This window comes from Podarcis tiliguerta (assembly GCF_965153285.1).
Source record: "Podarcis tiliguerta genome assembly, chromosome: 5".
Classification (NCBI taxonomy): Eukaryota; Metazoa; Chordata; class Lepidosauria; order Squamata; family Lacertidae; genus Podarcis; species Podarcis tiliguerta.
In genome coordinates this window covers 35213983-35237571 of record NC_139538.1, presented here as the reverse complement: position 1 = coordinate 35237571, position 23589 = coordinate 35213983, and the positions used below count along the sequence as shown (strand labels likewise).

Below are 23589 nucleotides of genomic sequence, written 5' to 3'. Positions count from 1 at the left end.
TACCTCTCGTTTAAATCAGAACCAGTGAAGGCGGCGAAGGTCCTGTGTGAGTGTCTGGAGGCAGTTGGAGGATGGATGGCGGCTAACAGGTTAAGGTTGAATCCTGACAAGACAGAAGTACTATTTTTGGGGGACAGGGGGCGGGCAGGTATGGTGGATTCCCTGGTCCTGAATGGGGCAACTGTGCCCCTGAAGGACCAGGTGCGCAGCCTGGGAGTCATTTTGGACTCACAGCTGTCCATGGAGGTGCAGGTTAATTCTGTGTCCAGGGCAGCTGTCTACCAGCTCCACCTGGTACGCAGGCTAAGACCCTACCTGCCCGCAGACTGTCTCGCCAGAGTGGTGCATGCTCTAGTTATCTCCCGCTTGGACTACTGCAACGCGCTCTACGTGGGGCTACCTTTGAAGGTGACCCGGAAACTGCAATTAATCCAGAATGCGGCAGCTAGACTGGTGACTGGGAGTGGCCGTTGGGACCACATAACACCGCTTTTGAGAGATCTGCATTGGCTCCCAGTACGTTTCCAAGCACAATCCAAAGTGTTGGTGCTGACCTTTAAAGCTCTAAACGGCCTCGGTCCTGTATACCTGAAGGAGCGTCTCCACCCCCATCGTTCAGCCCAGACACTGAGATCCAGCGCTGAGGGCCTTCTGGCGTTCCCTCATTGCAAGAAGTGAGGTTACAGGGAACCAGACAGAGGGCCTTCTCTGTAGTGGCGCCCACCCTGTGGAACACCCTCCCTTCAGATGTGAAGGAAATAAGCAGCTTTCCAATCTTTAAAAGACATCTGAAGGCAGCCCTGTTCAGGGAAGTTTTTAATATTTAACGCTGTACTGTTTTTAACACTTGATTGGGAGCCGCCCAGAGCAGCTGGGGAGACTCAGCCAGATGGGCAGGGTATAAATAAATGATTTATTATTATTAATTATTATTATTATTATTATCATAAGCAAATCTTGTTTCATCGAGTGGGGAAGTCTATGGGTTTTCTTGTCTTGTTTGGGAACTGGTGGCTGTACAGATATGCTGTATACTGGAGCTCAGGCATGATCATCTTTTGGCAGATCGTCTGGGTCTTATTGTCTAAATCCTGCTTGAGGTTATAGCCCAAGATTTTCGCAAGCCCCAGCTGCAAGGGCTTCAGTTTATTGTCTATGATTTTGCTTCCATCAACTGCTGTTTCCTCCAAGAGGCACATCTCCATCAGTTCCTTCTGTCTCTTCTGCAGAAGTGCAACCTCCTTGTACAAAGTCTTTAGGTCCATCCTCTCTTGGATCTTAATCCAGAAGGTGCTATTGAAATGTGTGTAAAGTTTCCAGTCCAGAGCACACCAATCTCTCGCCTTTTCCTTGTATTCTGGATTCAGAGTCTGAACACTGTCTAGGCTCCTGGTGTTGAGTTTGAAATAAACCACATCATCCAGGTCCCAGCATAACATATTCTTCAGAAGGATCATGGACTCATCAAAGTATTCAGCAATCAGCATCAGCTGGAAATTCTGCTCAATATCCTGTATTACAGACTGGATGTAGAAGTCATCATATTCTGCATTGTTGTCATAGCCCAAGTCAAACCACATGAAGTTCCTGGCATAAAAGTTCCAATGCTTTTTGCTTATATTGTAGTACGTCCAAGGAGATGCCAGAAACTCACTCAGTGTCTTGGTTTTCTGAAATGCTGGTGAATATGTTTTGTAATAAGCATAGGAGGATTCCAGCAATGAAGGAGGGTCCCGCAGGATAGAAAAATAGAAAGTATCACGTGGCATTACTCTTCTTACCTTTGTAATGAAAAGCAGAACAGAGAAAGTCAGGATCCTTAGCAAAGGAGATTGAGGGTGTGGGAAAGGAAGGAGGATATCTTTTCTTGCACAATCATACAAATGTATTGTATGGGGTGTGTGGAATTCAATACATTGTACAGTGGTACCTTGGGTTACATATGCTTCAGGTTACATACGCTTCAGGTTACAGACTCCACTAACCCAGAAATAGTACCTCGGGTTAAGAACTTTGCTTCAGGATGAGAACAGAAATCGTGCTCTGGCGGCATGGCAGCAGCAGGAGGCCCCATTAGCTAAAGTGGTGCTTCAGGTTAAGAACAGTTTCAGGTTAAGAACGGGCGTCCAGAACAAATTAAGTACTTAACCCGAGGTACCACTGTACTATATCCCCTAGATTTTAGGATAAATATTCTCTAAAAGGGCAATTTGCCAGACTTTTGAATATCAGTAATCTTAATTCCCCAAATCAACAGTTTCCCAAAATTTGCCCACAGAAGCTCTTGCTGCTGCAGACCTCCAGATGTTGCTAGACTACAACTCCCATCATCTCCAACCATTGGCCATGCTGACCGTAGCTGGTGAGAGTTAAGAGAGCAACAACATTTGAAGGCCCAAAGGTCCCCATCCCCACCCTGTGTGGGTTATGCTATTTCTGCAGAACAGAGATCAACGTTGGTTAAGTGCAGGCAGAGGTGGAATTGGGGCAGTATGAATGGTGCAGCGCAGCTGAGGAAGGCGACTTCTCAAAGCCCAGTAAATGCTTGTCCGACTTCGGGAAGGAGACGGGAGAGCTCTGACAGGGTCTTAGAGTCCTCCTGCCACCTTCCCAGAGCTGGGCAAGCGTTCATCATGCTTTGGGAAGGAGGTAGGAGGGCTCTAGGAACCTGCCAGAGCATCGTGCCTCCTTCCCACAGCCCGGCTTAAGCTGGCATTACATGGGCTGTGAGGTGGGCATCAAATGGCCTTGCTCAGGGCGGCATATTACCAAGGTCTGCCCCAGTATAGTTTGTGTGCAATCAGATATGCTGAATGACCTTATTCCCCCTGAAATCTCTGTGGAAATGCATCCTCAATGTTGCTATCACTCAATTTTGCAGACCGGGGGCGGGGGGGGGAGGACAACTTCACTGTAATCAGCAATAGCAGTCCTTTCTGTTTTCTTACCTCTGGCAAATTAAACCTCAAGTGGTTGCACATGATGTTGAAGTGTCGACCAATGGTTCTGAACTCCTCAACAAATGTTGCTCTGAAGTGCACAGGGTAGCCCAGGTGGAAGTGCAAGTGATACGGCAGGGCCACAGTGAGGTTGTGTTTCTCTGAGAAGCGGAAGAGAACGTTGAGGACTGTGCTGCTGGCCGTTTTGTGTGTCTTGAGGAACATGACATTTGTGGTAGGTTGGCAGGGTTTGGAAACAGGTCCCAGCCTACATGAATATAAAATGAATAAACTCCAGATGCCACACTTCCCACCTGCTGAACAGAAAGGTTTGGAAAAGATCCATCCTCTCTCATAGCAGAGTTAGCACAATGGTGATTGCTCCAAGCACATAAAAACATTAGATTTACATCTGCCTGCATCCACATTTAAACATATATTCCCCATGAAAATACCTAGGCTAGAATAAATCTCAGAGATAATAAGTGAAGATTTTACTCTGCAAATAAGTGAAGATTTTACTCACAGTTTCAGAAGCTACCACAAACAAGTCTCCATCCATTGGCAATGAAATAAAGAAGAAAAATGTTCCAAATGACTTAAAAAGAAAGAACTTGTGTTCCTTACCAAAAAAAAACACCATGCAGTTTTTGCATTAGCAAAGAGGCAGGCAGTAAAAACCTCCTTTTGGGAAGTTTCGTTCACGTGAGCTGGAAGCCATGCTTGGCTGCAGCTTTTTTTACCCCAGGAAGCAGAGAGAGGTAAAGGCTGCTGGGAGCCTGCTTAGCCCTCCCATGGTAACTTGAGCTCAGGGCTCAGGTTAACCGTTTCGTACATCCAAGTGTGAGTCAGTAACTGTATATTATAACTGCCTACTGCTCATTTGTCCTTATTTGATCTCCTTTTGCACTTTGCTGTGGAGATAATGAAAACCCTTTTAACCAGAGCTGCCTTTTGCTTATCCAATCTCAGAGAATTCTACCTCCAGCTGATGCAACTCAATAGAGTGCCATTAGAACCATCCAACTCTTAGGCTGCAACCTTGCATGCACTTTCTTGGAGCCTAGGCCCAATGAATTCTTAACTTCCAAGTAAGTGTGCATAGGATTGCATTGTAAATTAGGTGCAGCCTTCTGTGTCGGGAGATGATGTGCAGGCTGGTGCAACCTTGCGCCAGGTGTGCCAGTCCCTGCAGTGCCTCCTAACACTATGCGGGCTGGTGCAGCCTTCTGCTAGCTGTGGGAAGGCCCAGTGGGGCCCACCACAACTGCAGGTAGACCTAGCAGGGCCCGATGGGGCCCAGCAGGCTGCAGAATATTGAGGGAGCCAACCTCCCCCTTGAAAAGTTTGGGGGAGGCTCGCCCCCCAGCCCAATGGCACTTCTGATCTACAAGCATATATCTATGTGTGCTTGCAACAGTCTACTGTCTAGCCAGATTCACAAGCAAAACTCTGCACACTCTGCATTCCAAGGCTCTCAATACAGTGGTACCTCGGGTTACATACACTTCAGGTTACAGACTCCGCTAACCCAGAAATAGTGCTTCAGGTTAAGAACTTTGCTTCAGGATGAGAACAGAAATCGTGCTCCGGTGGCGCGGCAGCAGCAGGAGGCCCCATTAGCTAAAGTGGTGCTTCAGGTTGAGAACAGTTTCAGGTTAAGTACAGACCTCCAGAACGAATTAAGTACTTAACCCGAGGTACCACTGTATTTTGGATCTTTTCCTTTGCCAACTGAATAGCCAGAATACTGTCCTGTTAGAGAATACCGTCCTTGAGAAATGAAAGTCAAGTGAACAGGAATTAATCAGAATAAATAGATGTGTTGCAGATTTCATCCGCTGGACTATTTTATCCACAATGAGAAAATACCAAATTATTTTTTTAAGGGAAGGGCCTTGTCTTCATGATAGTGTGTCTGCTTTGCATGCAGAAGAGATTTGGCCCAAAGGTCAGGTCACTATCACCATCAAAGATCACCGGTATGCCTATGAGAAATGTCTAGGGTTTCTGGTGGTTGGTTTTGACAGGTTGAGATCTCTGGTAGCAGTTGTCCTGTCTGGTTTAGCCATATTAGAATATCAACTTACGTGCCAAGCTTTACATTGCGCTGAAAGAATCCTATCAAGGCTATCACTCCCAGGCAAAGAGTGAGACATGTAAAGTGTCGAAAACACCTGAAAAAGAATAGATACATGGTCTGCATTTTCTAATAAAACAGCACTGCTGTAACGCTTAAGGCGCAGGGATATATATTATCTTGGCTTTCCTCAAAGAATTCTGAAAGTTGAGCCCATTCACTTGGTAACACTGGCTTTCAATACCAGCATCACCTTCAAAATGAATGTGTCATAACTTGGTTTTTTAAAACAAAACAGATTATCTTTCTCTTATCCTGGAAGTGTGCATATATTGCTGATATAAAATTGCCCATTTTGCTCAGCTTTGTGATAGCAAAGAGTTATTCGATGATTTTTTTTTTTTTAAAAAAAATGTGTATCTCCAATCAGTTTACAAATTGCATTTGCTACTTTGGAAAAATACCTTGTGCAGTATGAGACCTAAGCACAATGAAGTCATTTTGTTCTACAGAGACAGAGAGAGGTCTGTATTCATTGCATCTTAAGGACAACAGGAAATAAAGCCAGAGATTAAGCAGGCTCCAAGGAGTTTACTTTCAGGATAAAATGAAACCAAGGCAGCACCAGTTTAGAGTGTATGGCAAGGGTCAGATTTTTGAACAGTTGTAGTATTTCACCAGGTGTGGTTGGAAGACTTTTCTGTGTCTGAATTTGCATTCCTTTTATTTTTCTGCTCCTTAGTGCAATCCACACACACAAAAAGTGTGTGTGTGTGCGCGCGCGCTTACTTAGGCTGTGTATGCACACTAACCCGTTTGTAGCACAAAAATGTAGTTTTTCTCAATCTGGGTTCATTCACCCTTGTCTTCAACATGCTGCTTTCAATCTAGATCGATTCCAATCTAGACCTTGCCATCCACTTGCTTGGTTGCTCACTACTGGATTGGTTTAACGCCAAGATGGATTAGTTAAATTTCCCTTATGCAATTATATTGTAATTGAACATAACAGTTCTTTGGTTCCAGGGCCTCTGGGAGGAACAGTCGCCGACCCTCTTCTCCAGCCACATCTGGAGGTTTTCCTTCCATCCCTTGCAGAGCTGCCCAGTAAGAAAGAGTGAGCTCCACACTTCTACCAGGAGCTGAGAAGCTATAATCCAGAAAGCCACAACTGCTGAAAGTTTATTTTGCAGAGCCTCGGGTATGGTTTGTACATCACAAACACACACACACAAAGACCCACAAAAATTTCTCTAGGGACCTACCAAATTTGTCATCTCTTTGTGCTCTCCTCCACAATACATTACACACACACACACACACACACACACTAGTTGGAAGATCGGCTAGATATTTGTGTGGCATTTATTAGCTGGGAGAGGCTATAAGTGAATCATGCTGTAAACAGGATTTGACCTGCCAGCACCATCTTTTCTACAATTTGACATTTTTAAAGAAGTAGAATCTGATGTGGGAAGAAACAGGTCTGAATAACCCTGGACTAAGTTGCAATAGTATAATATGGAATTAGAGGGGTGGGGGAATACATAACCTACAATTGTCAATTTCTCCTAAAGTCGCATATGACATGACTGGAGTTCTGAAAAACACACAGCCTACCTAGCTTCCAAATGCTTCCTTTTAGCCAAAAGTCCAATAAACAGATAGGGAGACCCACCTTAAACACATCTCTCCAGATTAAATTGCAGATAGATAGACTGATGACAGATGCTAGATAGATAAATAAATAAATAAATAGATGATAGATAGATGATAGATAGATAGATATAGATAGATAGATAGATAGATAGATAGATAGATAGATGATAGATAGATAGATAGATGATAGATAGATAGATGATAGATAGAATAAAATAAGTTATTACTACTAAGATAGCTCAGTTGGTTATGCCAAGGTTGCAGGTTTGATCCCTGTAAGAGACAGCTGCGTACTCCTGCATTTTCAGGGCGCTGGACTAGATGATCCTCAAGATCCCTTCCAACTCTACGATTTTTTACTCCTTATTCCTTACCTGCAAGTGCCTTTCATTGTGCTGCTGGTCCTATCACAGTGACACGTGAGTTTCTTGTTAGCCAGCCGGACATGCCACTGCTTCTCTGTGGAGCCTTTCAACAATCTAGGCAGGCAAAGCAAGGGGTGTGCAGAGATGATACAGAAATATGGGTGGCACAGATGGGATGCTCCTGTTTACACAAGCAAATTAAACACAGAGATGGAAGACGAATGGAGGTAAGTTTGCATGAGGGGATAGAGTTGCAAAAGTTTTTTGTTTGCTTGTAAGAAGCCCCACCCACCCCAAACCACCTTGTCATAAAAGCCTCATGACCTCAGGGGAGAAGCAGTTTTCGCAGAGTTTAGTTTGGCTCCTGATACTTTGACGGATGGGATGTCAAGCTGGACACAGTGTCCCATTTTATAGCAGGCACTTCAGATTTACTGGGATGGAAAACACAGCATCTTTGTTCTGTGACTCTGGGTGGGGAAGAGAATTTTGTTTCTGGAGAGTGGGATGCGATTGGGGGGAAAGGTTAAAAACCTTTAGCCTCCATGCCGGGTTCTCAATCCACATTGGAGTCCCTGTACTGGGTATTTCTGGAAGAGAACCCTGCACTCAAGCACAACTCCTGTGATTTACATCATGCATTGCATGTCCCAGTGCTGGCTCACAGCTCTGGCTGAGGATTTGAGCCGATGAGCTCTGGATAACTCAGTGGCAGAAAACTTGCATTACATGCAGATGGTCAATGGCTGTGCACACATGGTGTTTTTATTCTAGACTCAATTCCCAAAATTAAAGCTCATTGCAGATGGATTCTGCATTGCTCAGCAGTGCGTCATCCATTTGACAACAGGTGTAGATGGTCCTAGCAATGGGAGATGCATCCACATCTTCCCAATGACATTGTGAGTAGGTGTATACGGAGATCACAGTTGCGATTTCCTTCTTTCTTCTACTGGGGTATGTGCAGGGAAGGAAAGGGCATGAATAAGCTATGTGTTTTTCAAATACATATCAAGTATCTACACCCACCCTTGGGGACAGTAGAATCTAGAAGCAACCTAGATTTAAAGCAGCATGTCGAGAATGAGCACAAACAATTCTGCATTGAGAAAGCTACATTATTTGTGCTATAAATGGGTGAGTGTGCACCAGCACCGGCACATCAATCTCTGGCCTCTCCAGGTGCATCTGGGAAAGCTCTGGATGATGCCAGCTTTCTGTGTTGCTGATACGATATGGTCTCTCATAGCTTTGGAATTTTCTTTCCCTGTACAGTCATCAGTAATGATGCATTTCTTATGCAGTTACGTAATTATTCTCGGTCTAAAAAGGACTGCAAACAGTGGCACAAAGAATATACTGTAATACAACAACATACTGCACAACACTTAAGATTCCTATGGCATTGGGAAGGATGTACTTCCATTCTCACTAGCCACTCTCATCAGCAACATTAGTTCCAAATCATTTCCTCAAAAGATGGAATTTCACACAAGCCTACCATGATTTGAAAGCCCAGTATGGCTTTCTCCCAAGGATGGCAGCTGTCACAGCACCCCCAGGTGGCAGAAGTCAGGACTTGCTGCTCTGAGCATTACACATTAATCCTCCTCTCTTTACACCATGGGTAGGCAAACTAAGGCCCATGGGCCAGATGTGGCCCAATCGCCTTCTCAATCCGGCCTGCGGACGGTCCATGAATCAGCGTGTTTTTACATGAGTAGAATGTATCCTTTTATTTAAAATGCACCTCTGGGTTATTTGTGAGGCCTGCCTGGCGTTTTTACATGAGTAGAATGTGTGCTTTTATTTAAAATGCACCTCAGGGTTATTTGTGGGGCATAGGAGTTCATTCCCCCCCCCCTCACATGGTCCGGCCCCCCACAAGGTCTGAGGGACAGTGGACCGGCCCCCTGCTGAAAAAGTTTGCTGGCCCCTGCTTTACACATTAAAAGGTCACTTGCTTTTTATTTGTTTATTTACCACCCACCTTTGATGGATGCTCTGTGAATGAAACAACAAGATTCTTGTGAGTAAAAGGACTACACTTCACACTTGGGAAAGTACAATAGTTTCTACAGTTTACAGAATTCATTTGTAACTATGAGTGCCAGAGGCACTTGTTAACTATCGTATGATGACCAAATGGTAACTCCTACAGTTCTGAACATGCAAACCTTTATTATTCCATCCCAACCAGAGTGTGGAGATACGCCAAAAGCCAACCTGAGGCTTGAATGGGGAGCCGGGCCAATGGCATGAGCACAACAGCTTTGCCACAGGCTGATGGAATGGAAGTCAATGTAGGGGGTTATTTGTCCTCTATGGCCATGCTGAAGTCATTATTATTATTTATTAAATTTGTATGCTGCCCTACACCAGTAGCTCCCAGATGGTTCACAACATAAAATAGCAATATTAAAAATACATAATACATAATAAAAACAAGAACAAAAACAAACCAATAACCCCCCCTCCCATATTTAAAAGGGCACTGGGTGTCAATCAAGTGGTTGCATGAGAACATTAGAACACAAGGAGCTGCCTTATGCCAAGTCGGGACCACTAGTCCATCTAGCTCAGAACTGTCAACTCTGGCAGGCAGTGGCTCTGCTTGGCCTCAGAGCTTTTACCATCAATTGCCGCCTGATCTTTTTAACTGGAGATGCAGGTGATTGAACTCAATACCTTCTGCATGCCCAGAGTGTGCTCTAACCAATGAACTATAGCCCCGCCCACCCAATAAACCCCACTGTCTAACAAAGATTCTTACATTCCACCAAGTATCCAATACAGTGTAACCTCCTGTTATGTACCATCCTCCTTATGAAGACGAGCTCCGCTAACCTGGAAGTAGATGCTCCTGGTTGCAAACTTTGCCCTGGAGTGCAAGTAGAAGTCGTGCGGCGGCAGCGGGAGGCCCCATTAGCGAAAGCATGCCTCATGTTAAGAACGGACCTCCAGAACGAATTATGTTTGTAACCGGAGGTACCAGTGTACACGGATAGCATGTTCACCATCTAAGTATGGACATTATGCAGCTAAATTATAATGTACCATCCACACACAAATGGGAGGCAGCAGCAGGCTTCAGGCAACACCAACATTTGGTGAAGTAGATATTCTTAAGGGGGGGAAGGGGGTGGTGGAAACCTAAACAGCCCAATGAAGGCAGGACACATGTTCAGCAGTCACAAAACAGTGACCGGCTGTTAAGTGGCGTTGATGAGAGTTGTAGCCTGAAACCTCTGAAAGGCACCAGGTGAGGAAGACAACTTGAGCAGCCTTTTCCAACCCAGTGCTCCCTCTGGATGTTTTGGATTCCCAACTCCCATCAACCCCAGGCAAACATGACCAATGGTCAGTAATGATGGGTGATGCGAGGGCCACAGTTTTCCAATCTCCGACTTAAGTTTTTGTAGAGTAAGAATGGGGAACCTATAAAGAAGGGCTGCTTTGAAACGTAGAGAAATTGAGGTAATGTTTTCATTACAGGTTTTATTTTTCCATGAAGAAATGTAAAATGTTTCCCACACTAGGTTCAAAGCACAGAATACCCTCTTATCTTCTTCAGTGTCCTTGCAAATCCTGCAGCTGTCGATTTGTGTTTTGAATGTATGCAGCTGCAACAAGAAGGCAAAAGAAGCTATCCCATGAATTTCCTCCTGAAAATTGTTCTCTTATCCCAAGTTCCACTCCTACACGTTGTATTCAGATAAGAACAAAGCCCTAAAAATGGGGAGCAACGGGAAGCTTTGAAAGAAAGAGCCTTAGAAAACAAATGTTGTCTTCTCTGCTTCTCAGATAATTCAGAGCTTGGTAGATAGATAATACTGGGAGGACAATTCAACTCCTTTACTATTTCTTTTGTTGGGGGTGGGTGAAGAGCAAACCTCCATTTCACGTTGCAGTTTCACAATTTGCTTACAGCTCCCGTGCTAGACAACCTCCATGCAAAGGTCTCCTGATCCTTTTCTTCATAGTCACCATCATGCACCCTTCACCGGCAATGTCTTGTAAGGGTTTAGAATCCCTTTGGGGTCCAACATGGCCTTGAACTGCTGCATGAGAAGGACTGCCTCCCGGGGTTTACTGTAGTGGATATAATGCTTCTTCTTGAAGCCCAGACCGTGCTCTGCGCTGATACTCCCACGGTACTGGGAAGTCCACTCATACACAAATGGCTCAATAGCCTCCAGCAGGGAATGGCTGTAGGAATCTGCTGTGATGTTCAGGTGCAAGTTTCCATCTCCTGCCAAAGCAAAGTCCCAAATCGGTGGGTTTCAAAAGAGAAAGCAGAAAACACATTCAATTACTGGGCATGCAGTGCAGTGGCTCTGCCTAATTCCTCTTCTAGAAAAGAGGGTTATTTGAAAATATAATGAAGATTATTCATTAATATTATTTGTCTAAAAGCAAGGTAGACAATGTGGTGCCCTCTAGATGTTGCTGGAATACAATTCCCATTATCCCACTGACCATGTTGGCTAGGGCTGGTGGGAGTTGTAGTCTAACAGTGTCTGGAGGGCAACACATTGGGTATTCATGGCCCAAGGGATTTCTAGAGGCCACGCTTCAGTAAGCTACCAGTGCAATAAAAAAGAATAAAACAAAAAAGAGGTAAAAACCACAGCTGAAAGCAAGATGCAGAACAAATCATAACAGATTTGTTCTGTTATTGACAGAGCAGATAAAGACTAGCTCACACTAGGCACTGGAATGCCCATGGGGAACAAAATTGTATTTCCCAGTTGTCATAATGACATCACAGTTGGCACCAACTGAACTACCCTGGGGAGGCCATTCTGTAAGTCAGGTAAAGGTAAAGGTAAAGGTAAAGGTAAAGGTAAAGGTAAAGGGACCCCTGACCATTAGGTCCAGTCGTGGCCGACTCTGGGTTTGCGGCGCTCATCTCGTTTTATTGGCCAAGGGAGCTGGCGTACAGCTTCGGGTCATGTAGCTCGCATGACTAAGTCGCTTCTGGCGAGCAGCGCACGGAAACATCGTTTACCTTCCTGCCAGAGCAGTACCTATTTATCTACTTGCACTTTGATGTGCTTTCGAACTGCTAGGTTGGCAGGAGCAGGGACCAAGCAACGGGAGCTCACCCCGTTGCTCGGTCCCTGCTAGTCCAACCCTCTAGAGCAGGTGAGAGCTGAACCAAGGACTTCCTTATACAGCACTTTGCTATAAGAACCCTAAGTTCTCTCAACAAATGAAACTGACCTATTGAAAAATGTATCTTGAAAAAAGAGCCATTGCACATGCCTTCGTAAACCAAGAAAACTTTTTTTTTATTTTTTAAAAAGAACCCTAAATCCAAATCAGTAAAGGCCATTTGTTTCCAAGCACATTCCAGCTTACCTAGGTGGCCATAGCCCACCACGTTCTTGGCACTGCTGCCCAGCCGTGTCCGCATGTCCGTCACCAGATCATAGAGTTTCTCCACAGGCAGCGAAATGTCATATTTGTAAACGGATCCGTCGCAAGTCAAGGCCTCTGTGATCCGTTCCCGCAAAGCCCACAGCGCCTGCAATGGACCCAAGCGGTGACTTGGATGGAAACAAAATGCTTTCGTTTTCATTCCACATGGATGGCTTTACAAAAGTGACCTGCTATCTAAACAGTTGGCTAAGTCTTCTTGGATACTTAGGTGTTTATGTTAAAAGAACCAATTAATCTTCAAAGAATAATGAGCTTAGGTTAGCTTCAACAAATCACCAAAAGCTTATTTAGTGCTGGGCTGACATTATTTTGTCATTCCAGTGAGCGATTCCACAGCAGCTTAAGTCTTCCTTTGCAGCATTCCAGTTGGACCAGCCACACACAAGTCTCAAAGGACATGTTTCAGCATTTGTCCTGATTTGTTTTGCACGGAGATTAGACTGCCAATTAGCTACCAGGTTAAATTCAAGGTGCTGGTTTTGGTGTATCAAGTCATACAGAGCTTGAGACCTGGAGACCCGAATGATCATTTCACCTCTTAAATACCCAACTGATCACTTGCACTCCTGCAGGTACCATCTTATCAGGAAGTCCATTCTGAACAATATAAGAACACGGTATTCCCTCTTGCGGCAGCTGCTCTTTGGAATCCCCTCCTTTAATATTAGGCAGTGCCGGTTCTACTGCCTTTTCGGTGCCTACTGAATACCTTCCTCTTTCAAGCTTTTTAAGCTGAAATCTTTCCCAGTCTGCACCTGCTTTGGAATTGTTTTGAATATGTTTGTATTATTTTGTCTCTCTGTGTTTGCTTCCCTGGGCTCCTTTAAGAAGGGAGGGACATTGATGATGGGATCACTGGTGTACACATACACCAATAGTTGCACATCCATTGGTACGCAGTTCAGATTCAAATCAGAGCCCCAACTCAAGCACAGTTAGGGAGAAATGGGAAATTACCTTTATTTTTTTATCTTCTGAAGCCAGAGTTCCCTCTACTACCAAACCAGAGGCCATGACATGTTCCAGGAAGTGGCTCAGCTTTTCCTCATCATGGGCAGAATTAGAGCCTGAAGTCTCAATTAGCACATAGAAAGGACTTTCTGGAGTTGTAAAAGCAGAATCAGAAAGCAGACTGTCACTATCAGTTGCAACAGCTAAAAATCACACTATATTCACTGGAGTGACTCCTGCTGCACCACGCAGAAGTTAAGAAAACAGTGTTTTGGATCTTTTAAAAGACACTTTCAGTGGATCCTGCCAACCTGCCCAAAATGGTTCAACCAAAGGACAGGAGGAAAAGGCCTTTTCCTGAAGTCACATCAGCAGCCATCTTATTTTTTTATCAAAAAACTGTTTCTCTAGTATTACTAACCTAAAAGAAATCCCCAAAGAAAAATGAATCTGAAGAATGCCTCACGTGACACAGTTTCCTGGCCTATATCCTGTTTTTACTAGACTACTTGCCAAAATTCAGAAAAAGTGGAATTTGGTTTAAACATCTTGTTTCCAGTTTCTCCTGCCCACACCTTCCTTAGATGGCTCTGTGAATTTGTGAAAATGGTAGAGAAATCTCAACTACATATGGTGTAAAAAATGCATACGCTGGGGTACTGGCAGGGTTGGGGGTTCTTGCTGTTATTGATATTAATTTTTGGTATCTTTATTTTATATGTTATTATGATTTATATGGAAATGAATTCAATTTGGTTGTGTACTTTTTGATGTCTTATTTATTGTTTCTAACTACTTTTGTTATGTTTGTAATTATGTATTTTAAGCCGCCTTGAGCATGGCTTCAACTATGGAAAGGTGCATACGGATAACATTATGTATGTGTGTAATGCTTGTTAACAATGTGTAAACATTGAATAAGAAGTTTAACAAAACAACAAAAATGTAATGCATGGCAACATCAGGTATAATACGTGTGCCTAGATCCAAGCACAATTCCAAGTGTTGGTGCTGACCTTTAAAGCCCTAAACAGCCTCAGTCCAGTATTATCTGAAGGAGCGTCTCCACCCCCATCCTTCTGCCCAGACACTGAGGTCCAGTGTCGAGGGCCTTCTGGCGGTTCCCTCACTGTGAGAAGCCAAGTTACAGGGAACCAGGCACAGGGCCTTCTCGGTAGTGGCACCCGCCCTGTGGAATGCCCTCCCACCAGATGTCAAAGAGAAGAACAACTACCAGACTTTTAGAAGACATCTGAAGGCAGTCCTCTTTAGGGAAGGTTTTAATGTTTAACAGACCACTGTACAGTGGTGCCCCGCAAGACGAATGCCTCGCAAGACGGAAAACCCGCAAGACGAAAGGGTTTTCCGTTTGCAGAGGCGCTTCGCAGGACGAATTTCCCTATGGGCTTGCTTCGCAAGACGAAAAATGACGAAAAAATTTGAATTTTTTTTTTGCTCCAAAACCCCTTATTTTGAATCGCTAAGCTGCTAAAAGCATTTTAGCAGCAAAACCGCTAATCCCCCACCCCTTAAAAAGCCGTTTTTAGCCCTTAAATCGCCAATAGCGCTAATAGCGCTACTCCGTCAATGGGCTTGCTTCGCAAGACAAAAAAACCGCAAGACGAAAAGACCCGCGGAACGGATTCTTTTCATCTTGCGAGGCACCACTGTATTTTAATACTCTGTTGAAAGCCGCCCAGAGTGGCTGGGGAAACCCAGCCAGATGGGCGGGGTATAAATAATAAATTCTATTCTATTCTATTCTATTCTATTCTATTCTATTCTATTCTATTCTATTCTATTGAGTCCAAAATCCATGACGTAGCGTGAATGTGAGCAATGAATGCATTCAAGATTATAGCAGACAAGTGAGTAGCAGCAAGCACAGAAAGCACCTAGGGAACCTGTACATTTCAATTCAACCATTTGAGTCTATTCCCCCCTCCCCAACAGAATCAGTGAAGGAATTCCTCCTGTGAATTTTGCATATGGCTAGCCGGTACCTGAAACTGGGTTGGTTAATTTGAGGTGTTGCTCAACCAGCTTCATGCACTCGTTGTCCATGAACTCATAGGCAGACAGGATTTCTCCCAGCATGCCCTTGCAGAGAGTGAAAGTTTTCAGGACCTGAGAGAAACTTGGACAACCTTTACACAAAGGAAAACATAAAACAATGAAAAAGAGAGTTGCATTTAAAAAGTAAAAAAAATAGTAGGGGGAAACATGACATCACACCTATACACATCAAGGAGCCATATGTATGCAAAACGGTAAAAGATGAAAAGGACAACTTATTTGCTAAATACATAACTCTCCCGCTCCCCGCCCACATTCTTCAGGCTGGAGGCTTCCATGCTGCAAAACAACAACAACAACAACAACAACAACAACAACAACAACAACAACATAATAATAATAATTTATTATTTGTACCCTGCCCATCTGGCTGGGTTTCCCCAGCCACTTCCAACAAAGACCAAAAATACACTAATAGCAGCTTTAGGAATGACACCCATAAAATAGCTTAAGGCTGCAATCCTAACCCCACTTACCTGAATAAGACCCATTGAATGTAATAGGAATAACTTCTGAGTAGATCAGGTTAGGATTCGGCTACAACTTATTGACAGTTCCTTGGCTCAGTGAATTTATTAAGAAAGTATGGCGAGCCTGCTGAATCAGGCATCCTACCTAGCTGCCTACATTTTGCTTCCAGGACCTCATGATTACATTTCCCCATGTCACTGCTGCCAACACGTCCCCGACCACTGACTCCTCCCCAGCATTGTCCACCAGGCTATCTAGACGGCAGGCAATATCTGCAACCTTTGGGCCAGGCAGGCAATTTACCCTGCTGCCTGTAGGACCAGCACACCCCCTGATTTTAAGCTCAGCCCTGAACTATTCCAGACATAAGTGAAAAGTGATCTGCTGGTTACGTTAACTGCATTTTCTGCTCTTACACTGCTGATTGTGCCAATTGCTTTCTCTGTTCTTATCCCAAACCTTTCCTAATATGCCAGTCATCATATTCAGTGCAAACAAAATATAAATATAACCAATTTGTCTTCGAGGGCTGTAACAGTTTCACCATAAGCGGAGTTGTGTCCAAGTCTAGTCTTGCTAAAATACCACTAGGTAAAGGGACCCCTGACCGTTAAGTCCAGTCGCAAACGACTCTGGGGTTGTGGCGCTCATCTCACTTTATTGGCCAAGGGAGCCAGCGTACAGCTTCCGGGTCATGTGGCCAGCGTGACTAAGCCGCTTCTGGTGAACCAGAGCAACACACGGAAATACTGTTTACCTTCCCGCTGGAGCGGTACCTATTTATCTACTTGCACTTTAACGTGCTTTTGAACTGCTAGGTTGACAGGAGCAGGGACGAAGCCATGAGAGCTCACCCCGTCGCGGGTATTCAAACTGCCGACCTTCTGATCGGCAAGCCCTAGGCTCTGTGGTTTAGAGCACAGCACCACCCATGTCCCAAATACCACTAGTAGTTACAAATAACACTTCTGAAAATAGAGAGGAGAATGGCTCTTACCAAGAAATGCCAAATTCACAGCCTTGGGTTTTCGTGGGCAGAGAATGGAAACTGCCGTAATGACGCCCAAGGTCCCCTCAGACCCAATGAACAACTGCTTCAAGTCATAGCCAGTATTGTCCTTCCGCAAAGATGCCAAGCAGTTCAACAAAGAGCCATCAGCCAGCACCTGGAAGAGGACATCCTTAGATAATTCCTTGATATTTTTGAGAGGGTGTGTGTTTTTGTTTTTTAAAAAGGCTACAATAAGATTAAACATAACATTTTCAATTAGATTAATTAGTTGCCATCACACAGAATATTTCAGGAGGGAACTTTTAAAAAAGACAATACAGTAGCAGAGTTGGATCTGAAATGGAATGAAGAGATTACAATTCAGTAATTAACAGTATGCATCTGAAGTGGGAGTGAAATAAATAAATAATAATAATAATAATAGTAATAATAATTTATACCCCACCCTTCTGGCTGGGTTTCTCCAGCCACTCTGGGCAGCTCCCAACAAAATATTAAAAACACAATAAAACATCAAACATTAAAAACTTCTCTAAACAGGGCTGCCTTCAGATGTCTTCTAAAAGTCAGTTCGTTGTTCATCTGATGGGATGGCGTTCCACAGGACGGGCGCCACTACCGAGAAGGCCCTCTGCTTGGTTCTCTGTAACCTCACTTCTCACAGTGAGGGAACCGCCAGAAGGCCTTTGGACTGGACCTCAGTGTCCAGGCTGAATGATGGGGCTGGCTAACATTTTGGGGTCCAAGGACCAAGTCACCACCTTCCCACATCTCCAGGGGACCATGTCCCAGTGGGGATATGAAGTGGGCATGGCCACCCACAGCTAGCATACACACACCACAGCATGCGCACACATACACACCAGTGTGTGGATACACACATGATATCCACATTGGGGAAGATATGCAGGCAGGCAGACAGGCACAGGACACAGATACAATTTCTCCCTTCGTAACTGCTCATGTGAACAATCACCTGGTGAGTGAGGAGGAAATAACCTGTATCCCGATGGTGGTGTTCAGTAGGCAGAGAGGTTGAAACCTCCCCACCCAGCTCAGCGGCATGATGAGGATGAACATCTGCTGACGTCCTGGACTTCCCACCCATGTCTGTAGCGTATCAGGTCAAGGGGGCTGATGGGCCACCAGCTAGGGCTTTGTGGGCCTCTAGTTCATCCCTCCAATGGTCAAGGACAAGAAGATGATAAAATATGGGAAGCAGCTTTCAAAGTTTCACCTTACCACTTCTAGTCCTAGGACTGTCCCTCGCAGAGAGCCGTAGCGCAGGAGACGCAAACCACCGGCATTTGTAGCCACGTTCCCTCCAATGTGGCAACTGCCCTTTGCTCCGAGGTCAAGCGGCATGATGAAATCCAGCTGCTCCAGGTATTGGTTGAGGTTTTCTAAAATGCAGCCAGCCTGGCAAACAAGGATTCCTGAAAAATCAGTATCCAGTTACAGTCTGAGAAACGGATGTAAACTTCCTTTTTCGTTGGGGTAATTTGAACCCAAAGAGATCTACTGTCTGTCAGAGGGGGATCAGAGCCTTTGCAACGAAGCAACATTCTTCACCCCCCCACCCCCCAAACAGCCTCAGCATCAAGGATCTGTGAGGTGGGTTTTCTTGTTTGTTTACTGGCACCATTGTCCAGTTCTTTCATTTAATGCCAGCAACACAACCAGAATTACACTTCTTGCTGTCCAGATGCTATTTATGGCTTGTGCTACTAGGCAATGACCTCCTAACACTTCTGAATAGAAAACCACCTCCGCCTCCCCTTTACTTGAGCTTACATCCCATTGCTATTGGCAGAGGGAGGAATCAGCTCTGCTGTTCAGGGTTCAAGAACCTCCCATTTTGTCCGTCCTGATGGAAACTCTTAAGACGGGGTTGAGGAACCTGTTTGCCCTCCATATGTTTTTGGAGAGCCAATGGCCAGGGATGGTTAGAGTTGCAGACCAGCAGCATCTGGAGGGCCACACTCCCTACTCCCTAATTTAGGAGAATGGCAATCTTTAGAGGATGATAGCGTAGCCATTTCCCCTGCCCTGGGAAGATATATTTACCAGAAACGTCGTCAAAGCTGATGATCTGGTTCATAAGAGCTGTGGAGAGAATGATCTCATCAAAGACAGGGACGCTGCCCCCAACGAGACCAGTGTTACCCCCCTGAGGGTTCACAGCCAAGTTCCTCTCATGGCAGTACCTGAAAGGGAACACATTTTGCCCATGGGGTCTTGTTCCTAAGGGCATATTATAATGCCTTTGAAAAGGCAATCCTAGTGAAACGAAAAAGTCTTTTTTTTAGATCAAATTTCTAGACTGACTCAAGAGTAAACTTGGCTGCTACTACTCAATAGTTTTAAGATGCATACTAATCCCATTACTGCAGTAAGACTTCAAATAGTGGGTTGAGATTCAAAATCCTAAAGAATATGAAGGTGGCACGCAAGTGTAAATTAAGTGGTACACACAAAGATAGCCGGTATGATGTGCTTGCAGTTGTGGCGGTAGTAGTGATTGGGTGGGGGGGAGTCTGGCAAGGATCTTGGAAATGGATGCAAGCTGTCTTGCATGTGCTCTCAGTTCACGCTTTTTGCCACATGATTGTACACCTATCTACCTGCTTGTGTGAATGAGCCCTGAGATGCTATGCATCCCTTTAACTCAGGGGTGGGCAACTAGCTCACCCTTAGTTTAATTTCATGGAGTTTTCACTTAAGCACCATACAGATGGCAAGGAGGGGAAAAATAAGCGGAGAGGGAGAAAAGTGCATAGGAAAAGAGACTAAGAAAAAACCCCTATAGTTTTTAGATTCACAGTACATACACGTTAGGAACCATATTCTATTTGAAATCATCTCATCTATCATCAATTAACTTATTTAGTAATAAAAACAAAAACAGAATACCATATTTATGGAGGCATTTTTTTCAGTTTAGCTAACACACTAAAGGCTAAGATTTGCTCTTTGTTACTCTAGAGGACAAGACTAATGGGATGGGAGGAAACTGTAGGGAAGCAGATTCCCACTAACAGCTGCATAAACTTCCTAATAGTAAAAGCTGCCAGACAGGAGAACAGACCACCTTCGAATGTGATGGACTCTCTATATCAGTGATGGCCAAACTTGGCTCTCCAGCAGTTTTGGGACTACAACTCCCATAATCCCTGGCTAACAGGACCAGTGGTCAGGGATGATGGGAATTGTAGTCCCAAAACAGCTGGAGGGCCAAGTTTGGCCATCACTGCTCTGTATGATTCAGCTGCTGCTCACAGAGAGAAAAGGAAGTAAAGAAGGTCAGTACAGTCATACCTCGAGTTAAATGTGCTTCAGGTTGAGTGCGTTCGAGTTGCGCTCCGCAGCAACCTGGAAGTAACGGAGCGCACTACTTCCAGGTTTCGCCACTCGCGCATGCGCAGACTCTCAAAATGACGTCACGCGCATGAGCGGAATCGGCGAAACCCGACCCGCGCACACGCACACGCCGTTGCATCTTGCGTTCCCGTTCGCATCCCGAGGTACCACTGTACAGACTTCTCTTTAAAGAGTACTGACCTAACGCTTTTACTGGGTGTTCATATGCCTCTGTCTATCAGAGTGGATACAGAGAGAGACACATAAGAAAGGACTCTGAGATACCATCATATGACTCCTGAATATGACTCATAGTGATGAAAAACAAGATAATATACAGTCATACTTCATGTTACATTTCCTTCCTGATACGTTTTTTCAGGTTGCATCCCATGGCAACCCAGAAGTACCGGAAAGGGCTACTTCCGGGTTTCACTGCTTGCGCATGCGCAGACACGCAAAATTATGTCACGCGCATGCGCAGAAGTGGCAAATTGCAACCTGTGCATGCGCAGACGTGCCACTGCGGGTTACGTTCTATTCTTGTTGCAAATGGGCCTCTGGAACGGATCCCGTTCGCAACCAGAGGTACCACTGTACATATCTTAAAACATGGGTGAGCAAGACAGAAGTAAGGCAGTCTGCTAAATACAGACATAAACACAATTTTTATGTTACCTGAGAATCTCAGATACTTCTGCTGTTGTCCGTGGCTTCAACAGTATTTTACTGCAGCCTGTAATGTAAACTAGATGTGAGAACATTCATTTGAAACTTGAATATAAGCTCGCCCACACTATGCTTTCCCCTACCACCACCCCCCAATAAAAAAACACCTATGCTGGTTAATATGGCTAAAACTTCATGTGCATGTAGTAAAACGTACATTGCAGATTTATAGCCTTAAGGGGAAGGGCTGGAGCTCGGTGGCAGAGCATGTGGTCCAGGGTTCAGTCCCCAGGTGATGCTGAGAAACACTCCTGCCGCAAACTCTGGAGAACGGCTTCCAGTAAGTACAGCCCAGCTTTCCCCAACCTGATTCTTGCCAGGTGTTTTGGCTACAACTCCCATCAGCCCCAGATAGCAGAGCCATGAAATTTTTAGTCCAACCAAATTGAGCTGGTGTAGAAAATACTTAAAGCAGTTTGCCAAAATAACATACCTCTTACAGACTTCAGCCAGTCCACGTTGAAGAGTTTCAGTTCATCTAAATCTGTGATGACTCTGCCAGGCATAAGGTTTTCAAAGAAAGACACATCAGTACTGGAAACATGGGCAAAAGGAAGCCTCTGCACCCCATATCGCTCACTGGTGAGCATCACTTTCTGGAGGTGAAACTGGGTAGCATGCAGACATCTCTTGGGCAAGTGACTGATGCTCCATCGGATGGGAGGCATGATGAGCACTTCTCTCTTCAATGGCCCTGTTCCATCTTTCTTAAGTTTGGGCCGGGGGGACCCACATGTCCACACATTCAAGGCTTTTCTCTGGCATCTGATCTGCAACCTTGGTAAGGACCAGCGGTGTCTGAACGGGAAATGCCGGACAAGGCTGCAAACAACAGCCATGAAGAACCTGAATTGCAAAAGCAAAATAAACACCCAGTTTGATCAACTTCCTCTGAAAGGCATTCGACTCAATTTATTTTATTTTCAGCTATCTCATTTCATGGGAAAAGAGAACTCCTTCAGGAAGTGAAAGATCACGATCAAGGGCAGGATAGCTTCAGGACACAGAACTTAAGAAACAACAAGAAAGCACAACCCTCTTGTTTCTATACAACCCTTATCAGACCCAGCATCAAGCATGACCAATGGCCATGGATGCTGGGAGCAATATCTGGAGTGCCAGAGGTTGCCCTTACATGCCGGATTTGTGTACAGTGGTACCTCAGGTTACATACACTTCAGGTTACATACGCTTCAGGTTACAGACTCCGCTAACCCAGAAATAGTACCTTGGGTTAAGAACTTTGTTTCAGGATGAGAACAGAAATCGTGTGGCGGTGCAGCAGCAGCAGGAGGCCCCATTAGCTAAAGTGGTGCTTCAGGTTAAGAACAGTTTCAGGTTAAGAATGGACCTCCGGAATGAATTAAGTACTTAACCTGAGGTACCACTGTATAAGCTAAACAAGCAATAGCTTAGGGCCCCACTCTCTTGGGCCCCCCCAAAAAAATTAAAGGGGAAAAAACAGGATGTACATTTCCAAAATGTAAGATAAAAAACAAATAAAATAAAACCTACCTACAGCAACAGTGTTTTGTGTTGTGTAAGCTCCTATTTGTTATGTGCAAATGGCTTTAGATACCTATTAGGTTCATAAATTACCATATAGGATATAGTCAACACAAAAAAACAGTGAAAATTTGTTGTTGACAAAGGACAGCTGGACATATACTTTCAGCATATGTCACCTTCAGTAGTTTAGGGCTCATCAAACCTAAATCCGGCCCTGTCTGCCCTACTCAAATTCAGCCGGTAACTGAAGCAAACGCAACTGAAACAAATGCTGTTGCTTCCCCGCTTCCACTTCCCTCTCCTCCTTCTGTCGATCTCCTATATTGAACTTTTAAGATCGCAAGCGTTCTGGCACAAGGAGGTATCCTCTCCTGCACTCTTTAGCTGCCATGCACTTAGCTGGCATGTATTATAAGCCTCTGTGTGTGTGTATTTGTTTATTTTGCTGTAACGGATTAACATGGCTGTTTCCTTTGTGAAGTTCCATTAGGCATGTTATTATTGGCCGCGGATTATCTTGCGGTAAGAGGAGGAAACCTCAGGTCCCTCCAAGTCACTGTTTGGGGGCAAACATAAAGTGAACGCGATGGGTGTCAGACCTAGATTCGCCCTTTGCCTGGAGCTGATTCTGGTGTTTCAGACCGGGAGGGAAGTGCAGACCCAGGCACCGCTAGGCTCCGGAGAGCAGGCAGCTCTCTAGAAACCGGCTGCAGCCCAAGACGTTGCCAAGCCCAGATATCACCAGCGCGCGCGCGTCCTTGCAGTCGCCCTTTCTGCGCTCACCTTGGACGGGGCCCACGGGATCTCGCGCACTTCTCGGTAGGCAGCGCCGCTCGCTTCTCCGCTTGCTCCTCCCTTTCGTGCTCTTTTCCGGACCAAACAGAGAAGAGGGGCGCCCTGTGGGCGGAGCCAGGAGGCAGGCAAGGGGCGGGGCGGAGGGAAGGCTGCGCTAGGTGTTTGTGCGCACGCGCGAGCGCGTCAAGTCTGCCTGTC

At 45.0% G+C, this 23589-nt stretch overlaps 2 protein-coding genes across 8 annotated transcripts; both read right to left on the bottom strand.

The window, feature by feature from the left end:
• Window positions 1-947: 947 nt before the first annotated feature.
• Window positions 948-7474, bottom strand: GAL3ST2 (galactose-3-O-sulfotransferase 2). The gene is made up of 4 exons (XM_083441013.1): window positions 7053-7474; window positions 5030-5116; window positions 2949-3207; window positions 948-1781 (listed from the first exon to the last, which is right to left on the bottom strand). Exons 1-4 carry the CDS (start codon window positions 7067-7069, stop codon window positions 963-965), a joined length of 1182 nt encoding a protein of 393 aa, XP_083297139.1. The 5' UTR covers window positions 7070-7474; the 3' UTR covers window positions 948-962.
• Window positions 7475-10515: 3041 nt separating this feature from the next.
• Window positions 10516-23492, bottom strand: D2HGDH (D-2-hydroxyglutarate dehydrogenase). Of its 7 annotated transcripts, none has more exons than XM_083443107.1 (10): window positions 23380-23492; window positions 21521-21933; window positions 21037-21094; window positions 19066-19205; window positions 18241-18434; window positions 16984-17152; window positions 15443-15586; window positions 13446-13588; window positions 12408-12573; window positions 10516-11295 (listed from the first exon to the last, which is right to left on the bottom strand). In XM_083443107.1, exons 2-10 carry the CDS (start codon window positions 21924-21926, stop codon window positions 11033-11035), a joined length of 1683 nt encoding a protein of 560 aa, XP_083299233.1. In that variant the 5' UTR covers window positions 21927-21933; window positions 23380-23492; the 3' UTR covers window positions 10516-11032. The 7 variants fall into 7 exon arrangements, with proteins under 7 accessions (XP_083299233.1, XP_083299235.1, XP_083299234.1 ...); XM_083443109.1 differs by having other exon boundaries at window positions 18241-18417; window positions 23380-23452; XM_083443108.1 differs by having other exon boundaries at window positions 19066-19104; window positions 23380-23439.
• Between the last annotated feature and the right edge of the window lie 97 nt (window positions 23493-23589).